General features: G+C 49.6%; 1 protein-coding gene across 2 annotated transcripts in view; it reads left to right on the forward strand.

Annotated features, from left to right (window-relative positions):
* Positions 1-18,462, forward strand: part of LOC120909178 — a 70,543-nt gene that overhangs the window by 18,641 nt on the left and 33,440 nt on the right. For both annotated transcript variants that reach the window (XM_040320891.1, XM_040320889.1), the window contains exon 2: positions 14,868-15,003. In XM_040320891.1, the coding sequence (XP_040176825.1) occupies positions 14,915-15,003 (89 nt within the window). In that variant the 5' untranslated portion in view covers positions 14,868-14,914. The remainder of the gene's footprint in view (positions 1-14,867; positions 15,004-18,462) is intronic.

Raw genomic sequence — 18,462 nt, forward strand, 5'->3', positions numbered from 1 at the left:
TCGAAGCCCCCCTGCAATGCACGACACAGCACCGGCTGGCGACACGTCGTCCCCGGAGTTACTTCCCAGGTATCGCATCTCCGGCGCTGTGATTGGCCAGAGACGTGATGACCTCCTTTAGAAACAGCACGATCAGCGTTTCTAAAGTGTGCCATAGACATCGGCGCTCGTCTCTATTGTAAATATCTCCTAAACTGTGGAGGTTTAGGAGATTTTTTCATTACCTACAGGTAAGCCTTAAAGAGGAAGTAAACCCTCTCTAAAAAAAAAAAAAAACACCCTGCAAGACAAAGGCATAATGAGCTAGAATGCATAGCATACTAGCTCATTATGAATTACTTACGTGAGATCGAAGCCCCCGCAGCGGTCCTCGGTCACCTCCTCCGTCACCGCCATGATATCCGGAGTGACTTCTGGATATCGCTGCTCCGGCACTTTGACTGGCCGGAGCAGCAATGACGTCACTCCCGCGGATGCGCGCGGGTGCCGCCACTAACGACATGATTGCCGCTAGAAGTGGCACGCTCAGTGGGCTTGCGCCCATTGTCTACGTAGACATGCACCGTAGACATCGTTGACGCTTTTTCTGCAAATATCTCCTTAACCTCATAGGTTTGGGAGATATTTGTTGCACCTACAGGTAACCACTTTAATCTAGGCTTACCTGTAGGAAAAAGTGGTTGTACAGTGTGTACAGAATGAATAGATGGATGAGGTAGGTCTTCACATTACATGGTTTGGCGAAGTATGATGGACAAGTTTAGACTCTCATTTTGTGGATCCACCAATTCTTTCAATCCTATAACCCCCCCCAAGTTAATGAAGAAGCTTCCTAGCTCAATGGAAGAGCACTGCATTGCATTGTGGGTGGCTGTTGAGGCATGCCAGCATATAGAGGTGAAGTCGTATGCCTGTGCTGCTCAGGATGGGAATACAGGATTAGCTCGCTCGACATCTGAAGGTCTGTACAGGATCCTTTTTGGCTTTGTTCACCCTTCAGACCTAAAACATACTGCACATTTCTAATGATAACAAATAGGACCAATGGACAAAAGGGTCAGGGAAGGATTCTTCAGTGCTAATTGCTCCTACTTACTTTACATCACGTCCCTATGGCTTCTGAAGACGTTGAATATCTTCTCGGGAATGCAAGATGTGGATTGAGGCTTGCAGACAGTCAGGCGAAAAGTAATTTGATTTCGGCAGGGTCACCAGTGGGGGCTGGACTCCGTCAGACAACACCACCCCCCCCCCCCCCATACATCTGGTGTGTTATTGATAACCAACCATTATCGGGCCAGCTATTGCTTAACCCATTCTGTGCCGAAGCCAATCATTTAAGATGGCACAGATAATAGGACAGTTTTGAGACAATGTCACATTTTGACTTTGTTGTCTTTGTGATAATAAGGTGGTTTATGCATCAAAAGATAACAAAAGCCATGGAATGATGGTGTCCATTACAAAATTGGAGTTTAAAATGTTACAAGTGGATGATGGTAAGCTTTGGAAACACTTGTCAAATTAATTCCCAGATTCAGTCACCTGCTCTAGTCTTTTATAGGTTTTGGGGAGAGGAGCGAGATTCACATCTTTGGCTTCAAAATTGCTGCTACAGGAAATGCTGGACACTGGATTGCTAAGGAGATAAGCCAGCAAGCTATTCATACCACCAGTAATCGGTTTTGGGTGGAATGCCCCTTTAGCGCTCATTCACACGGTGCAGACATAACTGTACACTGGTGGAGGGCCATGTATACCAGCACAGCGATGCACAGTTGTTCCATGCATCCCCACACAGGCAGTCCCATTGCTGTCAGTTGAAATGCAGGGGCTGCATGGACTTGTGGTTACATACACACCTGACTGATGCCTAAATTGCAAGTTCAACCATGTGTTGCGCTTCAGTGGGGCAGATTTCTAATTCCAGATATCTATGGGGCTTATTTTGAATTCCAGGGATTGTTTTATATTTCTCCCCTCACCTTCCAGGACAGCTACTTGAGAGATGATTGGCTCCGCCCTCTACAGGAAACACAAATCAGATACAATTTAAAAGGCCCCTCCCTTTCCTCTGACCCACAGTTGTTTTGTGTTTCCAGACCCTCCAGGAGCACCAACATGTTTTTTGTTTTTCCTAGGTCTGGTAACTGTGGTTGGCGGACCCCCCTTCTCTGGCATCATTCAGTACTGGTTGTGGCCAAGTCCTGGGTGTATTAGTCCCTGTACTTTCTACCAGAAGGGTTCCCTATTTTGGAGGTACTTGCTTACCTGGTGTAAGTGGTGGCAACTTCTTTCAGGTATTTCCCCAGTTCTGCCTGGTAGAAGCCTTGTCTTCCTCGGCTTCACAAGGTGTACCAAAATGGCGTCGGAAGAGTTCCGGCGACGCCTGCGGCAGCAGCCTATTTATCTGGCCAATCTCCACTCACCGCATGGAGCTTGAGGACAGGCCTGAGGATGGAGCACCTGCTCGGATTGAACCAGCGGCAGCCTCCAGGTCCCATACTGCCCCCAAGGTAAGCCCTTGTCTGTGATTATACAGCAGGGGACCTTTTTTTGTATGGATCTTCTTTTCTTATGGTTCTTGTTTCTGCTTTTTTTCTAGGACAGACCGGTGAAAAATAAATGTGGAAACTGTAGGGCCCCAGGCTATCTGATGGATATAAAAAACTATGCTCTTGTGTTGATGGATGGACACAGCAGTATAGTCTTGACAATAGGGTCCTCTTCTATCAGGAGAGGACTAGACAGAAACATTGTAATGTGTTAATACAACTGTAAACTGTACAGTACCGCCCACGGGGTACAACCCCTCTCCCTGCATTCAGCAGCTCAGTTTTTTTTCTGCCTAGCATAGGAGTAGGACCTGGCTCTTTGGTCTTGGAGATTTTTATATTTTTTTTTGCTGAGTTCTGTTATCAACTTCCGACTGGGCGACAGGCTGGATGTCATAGATCCTTGTAATCTCCACAGTTTTGGCCAGCGAGCGTGTGCAGGCCTTTAGCTACGCGCTGGGTAGGTCACGACATGCCCCGTTTGCTTCTGGGGTGGCCGGTGAGCTACGCGCTCCGGGGCACACATATGACCGGGCTAATTGCTGTCTCTGTCACAGTGTGCTGGGCCGACAGCTACCTCCGTACTGCTCGGGTGGTGGATCTGTCTGGGATGCTTCCAGCAAGCCACGCAGGACTGGTAAGTAGCATTTCCCCCCTGCCTCGGCGGGTTGGAACAAGCTGGACATTCCCAGGGAGGTCGATCAGGGGTTCTTTTCCACCCTTCCTTCTTCCCTCCCTCCCCTCCCTCCTCCCTATGCTCTCTAGCTGGGCCTGCTGCATTAACCAAGGGTCCGCCTGGGGGGGGGGGCTCCGCTCTCTACGTGGGGGGGCTGCGCTGCCTTTCCGCTCTCCTGGGGGTACTGTATAGTTGTGGGGGAGCCTTGTCGGGAGCCCCGGGGTGTTTGCTGCCATGTGTGCTTTTCTGCTTGATGCCTTACTCATCCGCCATTCTGACGGTGTCCACCGCCTATTACTGTGGGGGTTTTTTTGCGGACATTTTCTTGTAGCCCGCACGCCCTGTGGTGTTCTTCACAGCGGTGGACATTTTGTTGTAGCCCGCACGCTTTTTCTACAGGGCGGCCGTTCGCCGGCCATTTTCTTGTAGGTTTTTTGGCCTCTAGCTGCGGTTTCTGGTATCTGGACGGCACGAACAGCCGGCTTCACTTTGCTGGATCACAGTGACACGTGCGGTAGCATACGGAGAGATCCTCTGTCAGGACAGGGTGGACGGTGGCGGTACAACACCTACTGGAGTGGTGAGTCCTCTGGGGGGACCCCTCGGTGTTGCAAGGATCTAGGAGGATGGGCTGTGTGCCTTGACTTGCGTCCCTAAGGGGGGCAGGCGTGTGGGTTAACATGGCGTCTGAAGCGGATGCTTCTTCCCCAGACATGTGATTGCGACAGGTGCCCCTGCACCTGCTGTCTCTGTATAGGCGACGTCGGCAGTCCCGGAGGCCTTTGTTGCCAGGGTGGCTGCGGTGTGTGGGAAAAAAAGGGGGGTAAAAATGCCCCCTCCCCCGCCATCTTCCGGGGATGTCTCTAACTCGGGCCCAGCTACGGCCCCTGGCCCGGGTTCTGATGTCTCAGACGATGTGGACCACGACCTTTCGGACATTGAGGATGATTTTGTGTCCGGGTCAGCACATGATAGGGCACTTGTTGGAGCACTTATCACCGCGGTGCGACATACTCTAAAATTGGAGGAAAAGTCAGGTGCATCTCTGTAGATGTCGGTCCCTTTCGGGTTCCGCAAGCCTGCTCGCACTGAAAAGGTGTTTCCTTGTGTGCCTTACTTGGATAAGCTTTTGTACAAGGAATGGGAACGCCCGCAGAGGACTTTTTCAGTCCCCAACTGTATAGTGGTGCGTTATCCCTTTGAGGAAGATTTCCTGAAAAAATTGACTTCTTCCCCCGATTGTGGACGCTCCGGTGTCCAGGTTAAACAAGGTAACCATGCTTCCGGTGGAATGAGCTCCTGCTTTCAAAGACCCTGCGGACAGGAGGGCTGAGACAGTGGCCCGCTCTCTGTTCACGGTGGTGGGGTCAGCAGTGTGTCTGGCTGTTGCCGGGGCCTTGGTGGCTCAGACGCTTACTAAGTGGGCAAAGATGCTGCACCACGAGTTAAAAAAACATCAGGCTTCACCGACCAGTTGTTGCTGGCCGACCAGTTGGTGCAGGGCCTTAAGTTTGTGTGCGAATCGGCTTTGGATATGATTCCGTTGCTGTCCAGGGCCTTGGTCTCTGCAGTGGTACTGCGTCGCCTGATTTGGCTAAAATGTTGGTCTGCGGACCAGGCTTCTAAGAAGGCCTTGCTTGATTTACCTTTTAAAGGGGAGAGGCTCTTTGGGGCCTCGCTGGAAGATGACATGAAAGATGCCACGGGAGGTAAGAGTACTCTGCTCCCGCAATCTAGGAAGGGTAAGGAGCCACGCCGTAGGCATGGGCCCTCCTTCTCCGCTCATAAGTGGCATTTTCGTCCGCCAGGAGCTGCAGGTAAGAGCTCCCAGACTGATAAGGCACCTGCTGAGGGACAAAAACGCCCCTGGTTTCGCAAGCCCAATACACCTGCGCACAAACCTGCAACCACATGAAGGCTTGCCCCCGCCCGACACTTGGGTGGGGGGTCGCCTTGGCACATTCGCCGCACATTTGCGGCTCGGTGGTCTTCTCTACTTTCCGACCGGTGGGTTTGCAAAGTAGTTTCCTCAGGGTACAGGGTACAAGATAGAGTTTCTCTCTTGCCCTCCAGGCTGATTTTTTACCTCAAACCTTCAGCTTCCTCCGCCCCTATGGGTGGCCCTGTTTGGGGCAGTAAAGGATCTGCTGGCGCGCGTTTCTGCGTTTTGTGGTCGGGGACGACCACTACCAGTTTGTGGCTCTTCCTTTTGGCCTGGTATCAGCACCAAGGGTTTTTACCAAGGTGCTCGCCCCGATTTTGGCTTTGCTGAGACAGTGAGGTATTGCTATAGTGGATTACCTGGACAACCTTTTTCTGAGAGCTGCTTCAAGCTCAGAATTAGAGGTGGATGTGGCTATTGCCACCCGGACCCTTCCAGAAGTCGGTGTTGGTGCCGACTCAGCATCTGGGGTACCTGGGCTTGGTTCTGGATTTCTTGGAGGCAAGAGTTTTTCTCCCCTCGGACAAATTACTCTTCAGGCGGCGGTGAAGCTACTGGTTTCCCGCAGACGGTCGTCGCTGCGTTTTTGCATGCGAGTCCTGGGCCTCATGGTAGCCTCCTTTTGAGGCAGTACTGTATGCTCAATTCTACACTCGTGCCTTACAGAGGGAGATCCTGTCCAAATGGGACAAGTGGGACAAGTCTCAGTCTCAATTGTCCCTGTATTGTCAGATCCGGGTGAGCCATCTGGTCAATATCTCCTTGGTCTGGTGGCTGAGAACACCGGCCGGAAAGTCGTTCCTTCCCCTTCAGTGGACGGTAATCGCAACGGACGCCAGCCTGACCGGTTGGAGGGGGGGGGGGTTTGGGGTGTCTAGTCGGCACTGGGTTGCTGGACACAGGAAGAATCCTGCCTACCGATCAACGTGCTGGATCTTCGGGCAATAAGGTATTGCCCGAAGACTTCAGGGGTGTCCAGTCAGGATCCAGTGGGACAACACCACGGCAGTGGCGTATTTCAACCTTCAAGGGGGGACAAGAAGCTCGGTGGCGGCCTCAGAGGTTGCTTACATTCTGAGGTGGGAAGGACGGACCGTGCCGGCGCTATCAGCCGTATACTTTCTGGGCGTAGAAAACTGGCAGGTGGACTACCTAAGTCGCCAGATGCTGGACCAAGGAGAGTTTTTCGCTACACCCGGGTGTGTTTCAACTCATTTTCATAAGATGGGGCACGCCAGATGTGGACCTCCTGGCTTCACGACTCAATCAGAAGGTGTTGAGGTTTGTGGCCCGGTCAAAAGACCCCCGGGCAGATGCGTTGGTGGCTCCGCGGGGACAGTATCGGCTACTATATGCCTTTCCTCTGCTGAAGCTTCTCCCTCGTCTGCTTCGCAGGGTGCAGACCGAGGAGATCCCAATTAATTCTAATTGCTCCGGATTGGCCTCGCCGTGCCTGGTACGCCGATCTAGTGCGTCTGGTGGTGAATGTTCTTGGCGACTACCGCTACAAGAGGACCTTCTGTCGCAAGGTCCCATACTTTATCCTGCTTTACAGTCGCTGGCTTTGACGTGGCTATTGAAAGCCAGGTGCTGAGGGACTGTGGCCTGTCAAATTTGGTTATTTCTACCATGCTGAGAGCACAGAAGTCTTCCTCTAGGAAGATTTATCATCGTACCTGGAGGGCTTACATCTCTATGTGTAAGGAGCTGAAGTGGTGTCCAAGTGCATACTCGGTTTTCAGGATCCTGCTGTTTCTGCAATGGGAAGCGGACCAAAAACTTGCCTTAAGTACCATTTAAGGGGCAGATTTCAACAGCCCTTGGTGACGCACTCACTGTTGAGTACATTTGTACAGGGGGTTCGACATGTGGCTCCCCAGTTGCGACCACCAATGCCTCCGTGGGACTTGAATCTGGTTTTCTCGGTACTTCAGAAACCGCTGTTTGAAAACATTAGGGAGATTCCTTTATTGACGCTCTCTCAGAAGGTTGCCTTTTTGGTGGCTATTACATCAGTCAGATGGGTTTCTGAGCTGGCGGCCTTGTCCTGCAAGGCTCCTTATCTGATCCTCCACAAGGATAAGGCGGTGCTATGCCCGCAGCCTTTGTTTCTTCCTAAGGTCGTGTCGGCTTTTCATCTTAATGAGGACATCGTACTTCCGTCCTTGTGTCCTCGGCCGTCGCATCCAAAAGAGGCTGCTTTACATTCCTTGGACGTTGTCCAAGCTCTGCGGGTGTACCTGTCTGCTACTGCTCTGTTCCGGAAGTTGGACTCACTGTTTGTGTCACGCTGGTACTGTTGTAAAACCCACAGGCGAGCAGGTGACACGGGATCCCCCAGGGCGTGGAATCTAAGGGCCAGCCGGTATTCTGCCAGGGACCCCCTCACGAGGGTTACGGCTTATCTGTGTGCTGACCCCAGGTCACGACCCCTAGGTTCACCCTGCTTGTGAGGAGAGTACCAGAAGACACGGATGGATGAATGAAGCAAAAGGAAAGCCGGATAGCGATCCAAGATCGGGGCGGGCAGCAGACAACGTAATTTAGGAGAACTAGCCGATTCGGTACACAAGAGATCAGTCCACGAGAAGTCAGGTAATCGGGTTACCAGGAGGGGTGCTCAGAAACAAGTGTTGCTCAAGCAACCAGTAGCTGGTCTGAGTGGAATTTAAATAGAGAGGCACATGAGGGGCTGGACAGAAAGTAGCAGGAAGGAAGGATATATTAAGCAACAGGTGAAGCCGGCGACACCCATAGCTGCTGATGCCATACCTATGCCATACAAGGGCGAACGCCTCCTTTTCCTGTCACAGAGCATTCTACTCGGTCGATAGGTGCCTCCTGGGCTTTCCGAAATCAGGCGTCTGTTTCCCAGGTGTGTAATGCGGGACTTGGTCGTCCGTTCACACCTTCACGAAATTCTACAAGGTTGATGCGAGTACATCTTTGGATGCTTGCTTCGGCTGCAAGGTTCTGCAGGCGGCTGTTTGAGGTTGCATTTCCTCTGTTAAGGAGCTCTGGTTATGTTTGGGGTGAAGTTTGTTTTTGGTTGCTGTTTCCCACCCCTCCTTTTTTTTTTTTTTTTTTTTACACTGCTAGGGGACGTCCCTATTAGGGATGAGCTTCGAGTTTTAGTCTGTTCGCCTGTTCGGTGAACAATGAACAATTTGAGGTGTTCGCGGCAAATTCGAAAAGCCGCAGAACACCCTGTAAAAGTCTATGGGAGAAATATAAAGTACTCATTTTAAAGGCTAATATGCAAGCTATTGTCCTAAAAAGTGTTTGGGGACCGGAGTCCTGCCCCAGGGGACATGTATCAATGCAAAAAAAAAGTTTTAAAACTGCAGTTTTTTCGGGGAGCAGTGAATTTAATAATGCTTAGAGTGAAACAATAAAAGTGAAATATTCCTTTAAATTTCGTACCTGGGGTGGGGGGGGGGGGTGTAAAGTTAGCATGTGAAAAATCGCATGTTTCCAGTACTTAGAACTGTCCCTGCACAAAGTGTAATTTCTGAAAGAAAAAAAGTCATTTTAAAACCGGACTTGCGGCTATAATGAATTGTCGGCTCCCTGGCAATTCAGAGAGGGTTCATTCATAAAAAATAACGTGGGGGTCCCCCCAAATTCAATTACTAGGCCCTTCAGGTCTGGTATGGATATTAAGGGGAACCCCGCCGTCAATTTAAAAAAAAATGACGTGGGGTTCCCCCCAAATATCCATTCCAGACCCGTCGCTGGATACAGACAACGTTGGAGCGGGGACCGAGTGGATTACTATCGCTGGATTTTTTCTCTTTTTTTTTTTTTTTTTAATTAATAAATAACTTTTTTCTATGGTGTGTGTGTGTGTGTGTGTGTGTGTTTTACAATTATTTACACTTCCTTCGTGAAATGGTAGAGGTACAATGTACCCCATTACCAATTCACATAGGGGGGGCATGATCTGGGGGTCCCCTTTGTTAAAGGGGTCTTCCAGATTCTGATAAGCCCCCCGCCCACAGACCCCCACAACCACCGGCAAGGGTTGTGGGGATGAGGCCCTTGTCCCCATCAACACGGTTCAGGAGAGGGGGGGCCGCAATCTGTCCCCCCTCTTTTCTGCGGCCGGCCAAGGTTAACGTGCTGGGATAAGGGGTCTGGTGTGGATTTTTGGGGGGAAAAAATTGGGGTGGAGTTCCCCTTAAAATCCACACCAGACCTAAAGGGCCTGGTAATTGAATTTTGGGGGACCCCCACGCTATTTTTTTTTTTTAAATGAATGAATCCTCTCTGAATTGCCGGGAGCCGACAATTCATTATAGCCGTAAGTCCGGTTTTAAATGACTTTTTTTCTTTCAGAAATTACACTTTGTGCAGGGACAGTTCTAAGTACTGTGCACATGCGCTATTTCACATGCTTACTTTACACCCCCCCAGGTACGAAATTTAAAGGAATATTTCACTTTTATTGTTTCACTTTTAGCATAATTAAATCCACTGCTCCCGAAAAAACTGCAGTTTTTAAAACTTTTTTTGCATTGATACATGTCCCCTGGGGCAGGACCCAGGTCCCCAAACACTTTTTAGGAAAATAACTTGCATTCTAGCCTTTAAAATTAGCACTTTAGATTTCAAACGTTCGAGTCCCATAGACTTTAACGGGGTTCTAAAGTTCACACGAACGTTTGGTGTGTTCGCAAGTTCAGGTGCGAACCGAATAATAAGACAACAGTAAAGTTATCTCAATTTTTTTTATATTGTGAAAGATAATGTTACACAGAGTAAATTGATACCCAACATGTCGCGCTTAAAAAATTGCGTTCGCTCGTGGAATGCCGACAAACTTTTACCCTTTAAAATCTCTATAGGCGACGTTTAAAAAATTCTACAGGTTGCATGTTATGAGTTACAGAGGAGGTCTAGAGCTAGAATTATTGCCCTCGCTCTAACGATCGCGGCGATACCTCACATGTGTGGTTTGAATACCGTTTACACATGCGGGCGCTACTCGCGTATGTATTCACTTCTGCGCGCGAGCTTGGCGGGACGGCGCGTTTTCTGGCTCCTAACTTTTTTTTAAGCTGGCTCCTAGATTCCAAGCAAATTTGTCAAACCCTGGAGTAAAGGGTTCCCTTCTTCTAAAAAGAATAAGCCACAAAATAAGAAGCCTTTTCCCGGTTTCCAGAACAAGGTTCATTTTAAAACCAACAGGCGAAGAAAAAGTGGTCTTTTAACAAAGATAAGCAAAAGAGGGGGACTCTCTTAGCGCCTTCAGCCCCTTCCAAAAATCCCCAGTGATGCCAGAATAGGGGTAGGGGGAAGGTTGTCCCATTTCGTCAAAGAATGGGCAGAGATTTCCGACAATTCCTTTATTCTTCAAACATTAAAAAGGGGTTTCAGGCTGAAATTCAAGAGTCTTTCCCCCCCAGAGATTTTTTCTTACCCATCTGCCGAGAGACCAAGAGAGACAGCAAGCCATGTTGAATCTAGTTTTCGTGTGGGAAACAGAGGGGGTCTTATCTCCTGTTCCGGAAAACCAGAAATCCCGGGGATTTTATTCCCACGTCTTTTTGGTTCAAATAGCCTCCGACAGCTTCCGTATGGTCATCAATTTAATTATCCTGAACAAATAAATTCTCTACAGACGTTTCCGGATGGAAAACATTTATTCTGTGAGGAATCTATTGTGGCCAGAGGTTTTCATGGTTACCCTGGATCTTCAGGATGCTTATCTTCATGTTCCAATCTGCCAGAGCCACCGAAGGTTCCTCAGATTTGAGATTCTCATGGACTACGGGCCGAGTCATTGGCAGTTCAATGCCCTTCCTTTCAGTCTCTCGGCAGCACCCAGAATTTTTACAAAGAACATGGCAGAAATCATGGCCTTTTTTCGGATACAAAGTGCATTGATCGTCCCATATCTGGACGATTTTCTGATCTTTGCCCGAGACAGAGTGCCTTATCCGTGATCTGCAGTTAGTCTTGCGGACCTTTCAGAATCTGGGGTGGAAAGTCAACCAACAGAAGTCTTGTCTGGTGCCCTCCCAGAGCATACTTTTTCTGGGTTATCTAATAGACTCTGTTGCTCAGAAGATTTTTCTTCAGAGGAGAACATTTTGAAACTTCTTCTCTCCGTGCAGGTCTTCAAATTGCTCCCACAGACCTCTCATCGGCGGATCATGCAGTTATTGGGATTAATGACTGCAGCCATCCCAGGGATTCCCTGGGCCCAATTACACTCAACCCCTTCAGACGTTTCTCTTGCACCATTGGGATCGCAGGAAGGATTCTCTAGATCAGCTGGTACAGCTTTCTAGAGAGGATTTTCTCAATGTCTCCTGGTGGGAGCAGCGGAATTACCTGCAGGGAGGGAAGAACTGGGCGCAACATGCTCCAGTAAAAGTTACTACAGACTCTGTGGGGCTGAGTTGCGCACTCTCAGGGCTGGGAGGCCCAGGGAGCCTGGTTGCCAGAGGAGGCAGGCCGCTCCTCAAATTTCTGGAAACTACTAGCTATAGGGAAAGCTCTCTTGACCCTGCAAGAGAGGGTCTGTTCAAGAGACCTATTGGTTTTCTCAGACAATACCACTACGGTGGCGTACCTGAACAAGCAGGGGGGAACTTGTTCGGAGTCACCCCTAACACAGTCACAGCAGATTCTGCAATGGATCTTTTTGCCTCCAGTCTCAACAGAAATCTGCCGGCGTTCTTCTCACTGTAGAGAGAGACAGGGTCCTTGGGGACGGATGCTCTCTCCTTCCCACTCTGGCCTACGCCTTCCCTCCTTTTCCCCTCTTACCTCTGGTAGTTCGGAAAATTATTTAGGATCGGGCAGAAGTGGTTCTGATTGCCCCCTGGTGGCCCAGGAGGAGTTGGTTTTTCTCTCTGAAGACCCTCTCTGTGGATCTTCCCTGGCCCCTACGAGATCGGAAGTATCTACCCCATCCAAGCCCTCAGACCTTTCATTTGACGGCCTGGAGGCTGAGCGGCGCATCTTACAGTTGAGAGGGTGTTCAGAGAAGGTTATTTAAAACTATCCTGGACAGCCACAAGTTGGTCACAAGGAGTATCTATAGGTAGGTTTGGAAAACTTTTATTTCCTGGCAAAGGAAATCCGGTTTAGATTCTTTTTCCACTCCCTGTATATTGGATTTTTTGTTCAAAGGAGTAGAGAAAGGTCTATCTGTCAGCACCCTTATAGTTCAGGTTGTGACCCTGTCTGTGTTTTCAGACAAGAGGCTAGCGGAAGATCCTTTAGTCAGAAGGACCCGTTCAGCCAGATCTAGACATACTCCCAGGATTGTCAAACATGTGCCTCCTTGGGATCTGTCATTAGTGTTAAATGCTCTAACAAGGCTCCTTTTGAGCCTTTGCATGAAGCTTCCCTGAAATGTTTTTTTCTTAACCTTTTGAGCCTTTGCATGAAGCTTCCCTGAAATGTATTTCCTTAAAGATTTCCTTCCTTTTAGCTAGAGGGGGTCCAAAATGTCTAAAAGCTCTATTGCTAGATGGATTAGGGAAGCTATTTGTAAAGCGTCAGGTCGTATCCCTCCTTCTAGAATTAGGGCTCATTTAATGAGATCCATGGCTACATCATGGTCCTCCTCTCATGCATTTGTCAAACATAGAGTTCAGATGCTTTCCAGCCAGGACCTCTCCTTTGGTAGGAAAGTGCTTCAGGCTGTTGTCCCTCCCTAAGGTATAGAATCTTGCTTATCCTTTCAAGTAGCTGTACTGGAAGGTGAGGGGGGGAAAACCCCTGTTAGACTTACCGGTAAAGGTATTTCCAGGAACCTTCCAGGACAGCGTCTATATTCCCACCCTATTCTAGTTTTACCTGGTGGTGGTGTTTTGTTATATGTTTCTATGTTTTTTCCTCTGCCGAGTGCACTTTGGTGGAGGTTTTGCTTGATCTTCTAAACAACTGAGGGTCAGAGAAAAGGGAGGGGCCTTTTAAATTGTATCTGATTTGTGTTTCCTGTAGAGGGTGGAGCCAATCATCTCTCAAGTAACTGTCCTGGAAATACTGTTACCGGTAACAGGGGTTTTCCCCTACATCCAAATCCTGCATCCTCATCGCATTCGCCTTACCTGCCCCCTTCCTTCCTTACCCTTCCCTCCGTCATTCATCTACCATCGCACCAAAAGTCCACATTCACTATGTTATTGTCACTGTAGAATTTACAACACAATCTCAAGCCCTTTCCCACAATATTAAGCGCTTAGGAATAAGTGAAATAAATAATCGGAAATTCCAATCGTGTGTACACGGCATTAGGAGTAGCAGATGTAAATGGACTTGTGTCCATTTACAGACGCCTACCTCCAATCCGATCCGCAAAAAGTGGGCTCTATAGAGTAGAGTTGGCTGCCTTCCACACGTGCCACTCATTGTGGCCCGCGACCGGTTACCAAGTCGCTTATGTGGCCCTCGCTCTTCAAAAGGTTGGGCACCCCTGTATTAAAACATATTTAAACACAAAACATCAAGCAGCGCTACAAAACACACAGGCCCGGATTCAGAAAGTGTTTACGTCGGCGTATCTATTGATACGCCGCGTAAATTCTAGGATCCGCCGGCGTATCTTCTTTCTGTATTCAGAAAGCAAGATACGCCGAAATTTGGCTAAGATACGACTGACGTAAGTCTCTTACGCCGTCGTATCTTAGTTGCATATTTACGCTGGCCGCTAGGTGGCGCTTCCGGAGATTTACACGTAGAATATGTAAATAAGGTAGATACGCCGATTCAGAAACGTACGTCCGCCCGGCGCATTTTTTTACGTCGTTTACGTAAGGCTTTTTCCGGCGTAAAGTTACCCCTGCTATATGAGGCGTAGCCAATGTTAAGTATGGAAGTCGGGCCAGCGTCGAATTTTGCGTCGTTTGCGTAAGTCGTTCGCGAATAGGGCTTTGCGTAAGTTACGTTCACAAAAGCATTGACTATTTGCGGCGTAATTAGGAGCATGCGCACTGGGATACGTTCACGGACGGCGCATGCGCCGTTCGTTAGAAACGTAATTTAGGTGGGGTCACACTTAATTTACATAAAACACGCCCACATCTTCCATATTTGAATTAGGCGGGCTTACGCCAGCCCTTATACGCTACGCCACCGTAACTTCGGACGCATAATCTTTATGAATACCATACTCGCTTCTCAAAGTTACGGTGGCGTAGCGTATAGGAGATACGCTACGCCCGCCTAAAGATACACAATTGTATCTGAATCTGGCCCGTAATGTTTTTTTTTTTTTTTTACTAAAGCTGGAGAGTGCAAGATCAGGCTCACTTCTGCATAGAAACCAATTAGCTTCCAGGTTTTAGATTTCTATGCAGAAGTGAGCCTGATTTTGCACTCTCCAGCTTTAGTAAATAAACCTCATCATCAAATAGCTGGTCTGCATACTAAAAAGTGTGTGTGTGTGTGTGTGTATGTATGTATGTATGTATGTGTGTGTGTGTGTATATGTATATATATATATATATATATTATATATATATAATATTATATGGAAAGGTGCAATTAGAATAATAAAGTCCAAAAGTGCTGCAGTCCTGCACTGTATAGCAGGATCAATAGGTGAGATCAGTCCACACCGTGTTTAATTGCCTGCCTGAACAATGCAGGTTCTTTAAACACATTTTTTTCATAAGACTTTTTTTTTTAAATATAATGGGAAGGAGAGTTGATAACTACTCTCTTTAACCTGCAGAGTTCGCCTTGTTACGGGATTCAGCCAGCAACCGGTCCATGTAAGCCATGAACTCCACTTCATCGTCTCTGGGACTCCTGTCAGGATACAATTCCTCCAGCTCAGATGAGGAGGACGGAGCGAAGGATGGCTCAGGGTAAATAATCTTTGCATGCCTTAAAACTGAACCCCAGACAGATATAAAGAAACAAATGAATGAAGCTTATTGCTTAAAGCGGTTGTATTTTTGCACATGTCAAAAAAAAAAACCCTGTAAAGGCAAAGGCATAATAAGCTAGTATGTACCGCCTACTAGCTCATTATGAAATACTTACCTTAGAACAAGGTCCATGTTGAGGGAGCTGACATTTTGCCCTCTGCGTTTCTTCCGGATTTGCGGCTCCGGCGCTGTGAGTGGAGACGTCTTTTTTCCCCATTACCAGTGTAAAATGATTGCTTATACAGTGATCATCACTGTAATAAGCAATAATAGTGTGAAAAAAATCCTGATCACCTCCCAAGGGATTTTTTTTTTAATCCTTTGTTTTTCAAAAAATTTGGACAAAAAAATGACAACTTCAAAAAACTCACCATGCCTCTTACCATGCCTCTTGGGCCCCATGCACACGAGAAGCAAATGCAAACTCATCTAAACACAAGTTTTCAAACGCAAAAACCGGCGTTTAAAACGCCCGTTTTTGCCGCGAATTTCGCTGCGTTTTATCGCATTTGCGTTTATAAGCATTTGGTTAAGAAACATCATAAGACCCTCCCTAAGCTCAAAAAACAGTATTATTTAACCATTTCAGCCATTTTGTGACACCAGAGCAGCTGAGAGAGCAGCAGTGTACGTGTATTTAGCGTGTCACTTGCCACGTCACCTGCCTCAAGTTGTGAATTGTCCAATTGCCACGTCATCTGCCACGTCACCTGGCCACGCCACCTGCCACAAGTTGTGGATTGTCCACTGGCCACGTCACCTGCCATGTCACCTGGCCACGTCACCTGCCACAAGTTGTGGATTGTCCACTTGCCACGCCACCTAGCCATATCACCTGCCACGTAACCTGCCACATCACCTGCCACAAGTTGTGGATTGTCCACTGGCCACGTCAACTGGCCACGTCACCTGCCACAAGTTGTGGATTGTCCACTTGCCACGTCACCTGACCACGACACCTGCCACAAGTTGTGGATTGTGTCATGTCACCTGCCACAAGTGGATTATCCACTTGCCAAATCACCTGGCCACATCACCTGCCACAAGTTGTGGATTGTCCACTGGCCACGTCACCTGCCATGTCACCTGGCCACATTACCTGCCACCAGTTGTGGATTGTCCACTTGCCACGTCACCTGCCACGTCACCTGGCCACATCACCTGCCATGTCACCTGTCACGTCACCTGCCACAAGTTGTGGATTGTCCACTGGCCACTTCAACTGGCCACGTCACCTACCACAAGTTGTGGATTGTCCACTTGCCACGTCACCTGCCTCAAGTTGTGTATTGTCCACTTGCCACGTCATCTGCCATGTCACCTGGCCACGCCACCTGCCACAAGTTGTGGATTGTCCACTGACCATGTCACCTGGCCACGTCACCTGATAAAAAGTTGTGGATTGTCCACTTGCCATGTCACCTGGCCACGTCACCTGCCACGTGACCTGGCCACGTCACCTGCCACAAGTTGTGGATTGTCCACTGGCCACGTCGCCTGCCATGTCAACTGGCCACGCCACCTGCCACAAGTTGTGGATTGTCCACTTGCCACGTCACCTGGCCACATCACCTGCCACGTCACCTGGCCACACCACCTGCCACAAGTTGTGGATTGTCCACTGGCCATGTCACCTGGCCACGTCACCTGCCACAAGTTGTGGATTGTCCACTTGCCATGTCACCTGGCCACGTGACCTGGCCACATCACCTGGCCACGTCACCTACCACAAGTTGTGGATTGTCCACTGGCCACGTCACCTGCCATGTCACCTGGCCACGTTACCTGCCACAAGTTGTTGATTGTCCACTTGCCATGTCACCTGGCCACGTCACCTGGCCACATCACCTGCCACGTCACCTGGCCACGTCACCTGCCACAAGTTGTGGATTGTCCACTGGCCACGTGACCTGGCCATGTCACCTGCCACATCACCTGGCCACGTCACCTACCACAAGTTGTGGATTGTCCACTTGCCACGTCACCTGCCTCAAGTTGTGTATTGTCCACTTGCCACGTCATCTGCCATGTCACCTGGCCACGCCACCTGCCACAAGTTGTGGATTGTCCACTGGCCATGTCACCCGGCCACGTCACCTGCCACAAGTTGTGGATTGTCCACTTGCCATGTCACCTGGCCACGTCACCTGCCACGTGACCTGGCCACGTCACCTGTCACATCACCTGGCCACGTCACCTGCCACAAGTTGTGGATTGTCCACTTGCCACGTCACCTGGCCACGTCACCTGCCACGTCACCTGGCCACATCACCTGCCACGTCACCTGGCCACGTCACCTGCCACAAGTTGTGGATTGTCCACTGGCCACGTCACCTGCCACAAGTTGTGGATTGTCCACTTGCCACGTCACCTGGCCACGTCACCTGCCACAAGTTGTGGATTGTCCACTGGCCACGTCACCTGGCCACGTCACCTGCCACAAGTTGTGGATTGTCCACTGGCCACGTCACCTGCCACATCACCTGGCCACGTCACCTACCACAAGTTGTGGATTGTCCACTTGCCACGTCACCTGCCTCAAGTTGTGTATTGTCCACTTGCCACGTCATCTGCCATGTCACCCGGCCACGTCACCTGCCACAAGTTGTGAATTGTCCACTTGCCATGTCACCTGGCCACGTCACCTGCCACGTGACCTGGCCACGTCACCTGTCACATCACTTGGCCACGTCACCTGCCACAAGTTGTGGATTGTCCACTTGCCATGTCACCTGGCCACGTCACCTGCCACGTCACCTGGCCACGTCACCTGCCACAAGTTTTGGATTGTCCACTGGCCACGTCAACTGGCCACGTGACCTGCCACAAGTTTTGGATTGTCCACTGGCCACGTGACCTGGCCACGTCACCTGCCACATCACCTGGCCACGTCACCTACCACAAGTTGTGGATTGTCCACTTGCCACGTCACCTGCCTCAAGTTGTGTATTGTCCACTTGCCACGTCATCTGCCATGTCACCTGGCCACGCCACCTGCCACAAGTTGTGGATTGTCCACTGGCCATGTCACCTGGCCACGTCACCTGCCACAAGTTGTGGATTGTCCACTTGCCACGTCACCTGGCCACGTCACCTGCCACAAGTTGTGGATTGTCCACTGGCCACGTCACCTGCCACAAGTTGTGGGTTGTCCACTGGCCACGTCACCTGCCATGTCACCTGGCCACGTCACCAGCCACAAGTTGTGGATTGTCCACTTGCCACATCACCTGGCCACATCACCTGCCACATCACAGGCCACAAGTTGTGGATTGTCCACTGGCCACGTCACCTGCCACGTCACCTGCCACGTCAACTGGCCAAGTCACCTGGCCACGTCACCTGCCACAAGTTGTGGATTGTCCACTGGCCACGTCAACTGGCCACGTCACCTGC

This window comes from Rana temporaria, chromosome 8 (genome assembly GCF_905171775.1).
Source record: "Rana temporaria chromosome 8, aRanTem1.1, whole genome shotgun sequence".
Classification (NCBI taxonomy): domain Eukaryota; kingdom Metazoa; phylum Chordata; class Amphibia; order Anura; family Ranidae; genus Rana; species Rana temporaria.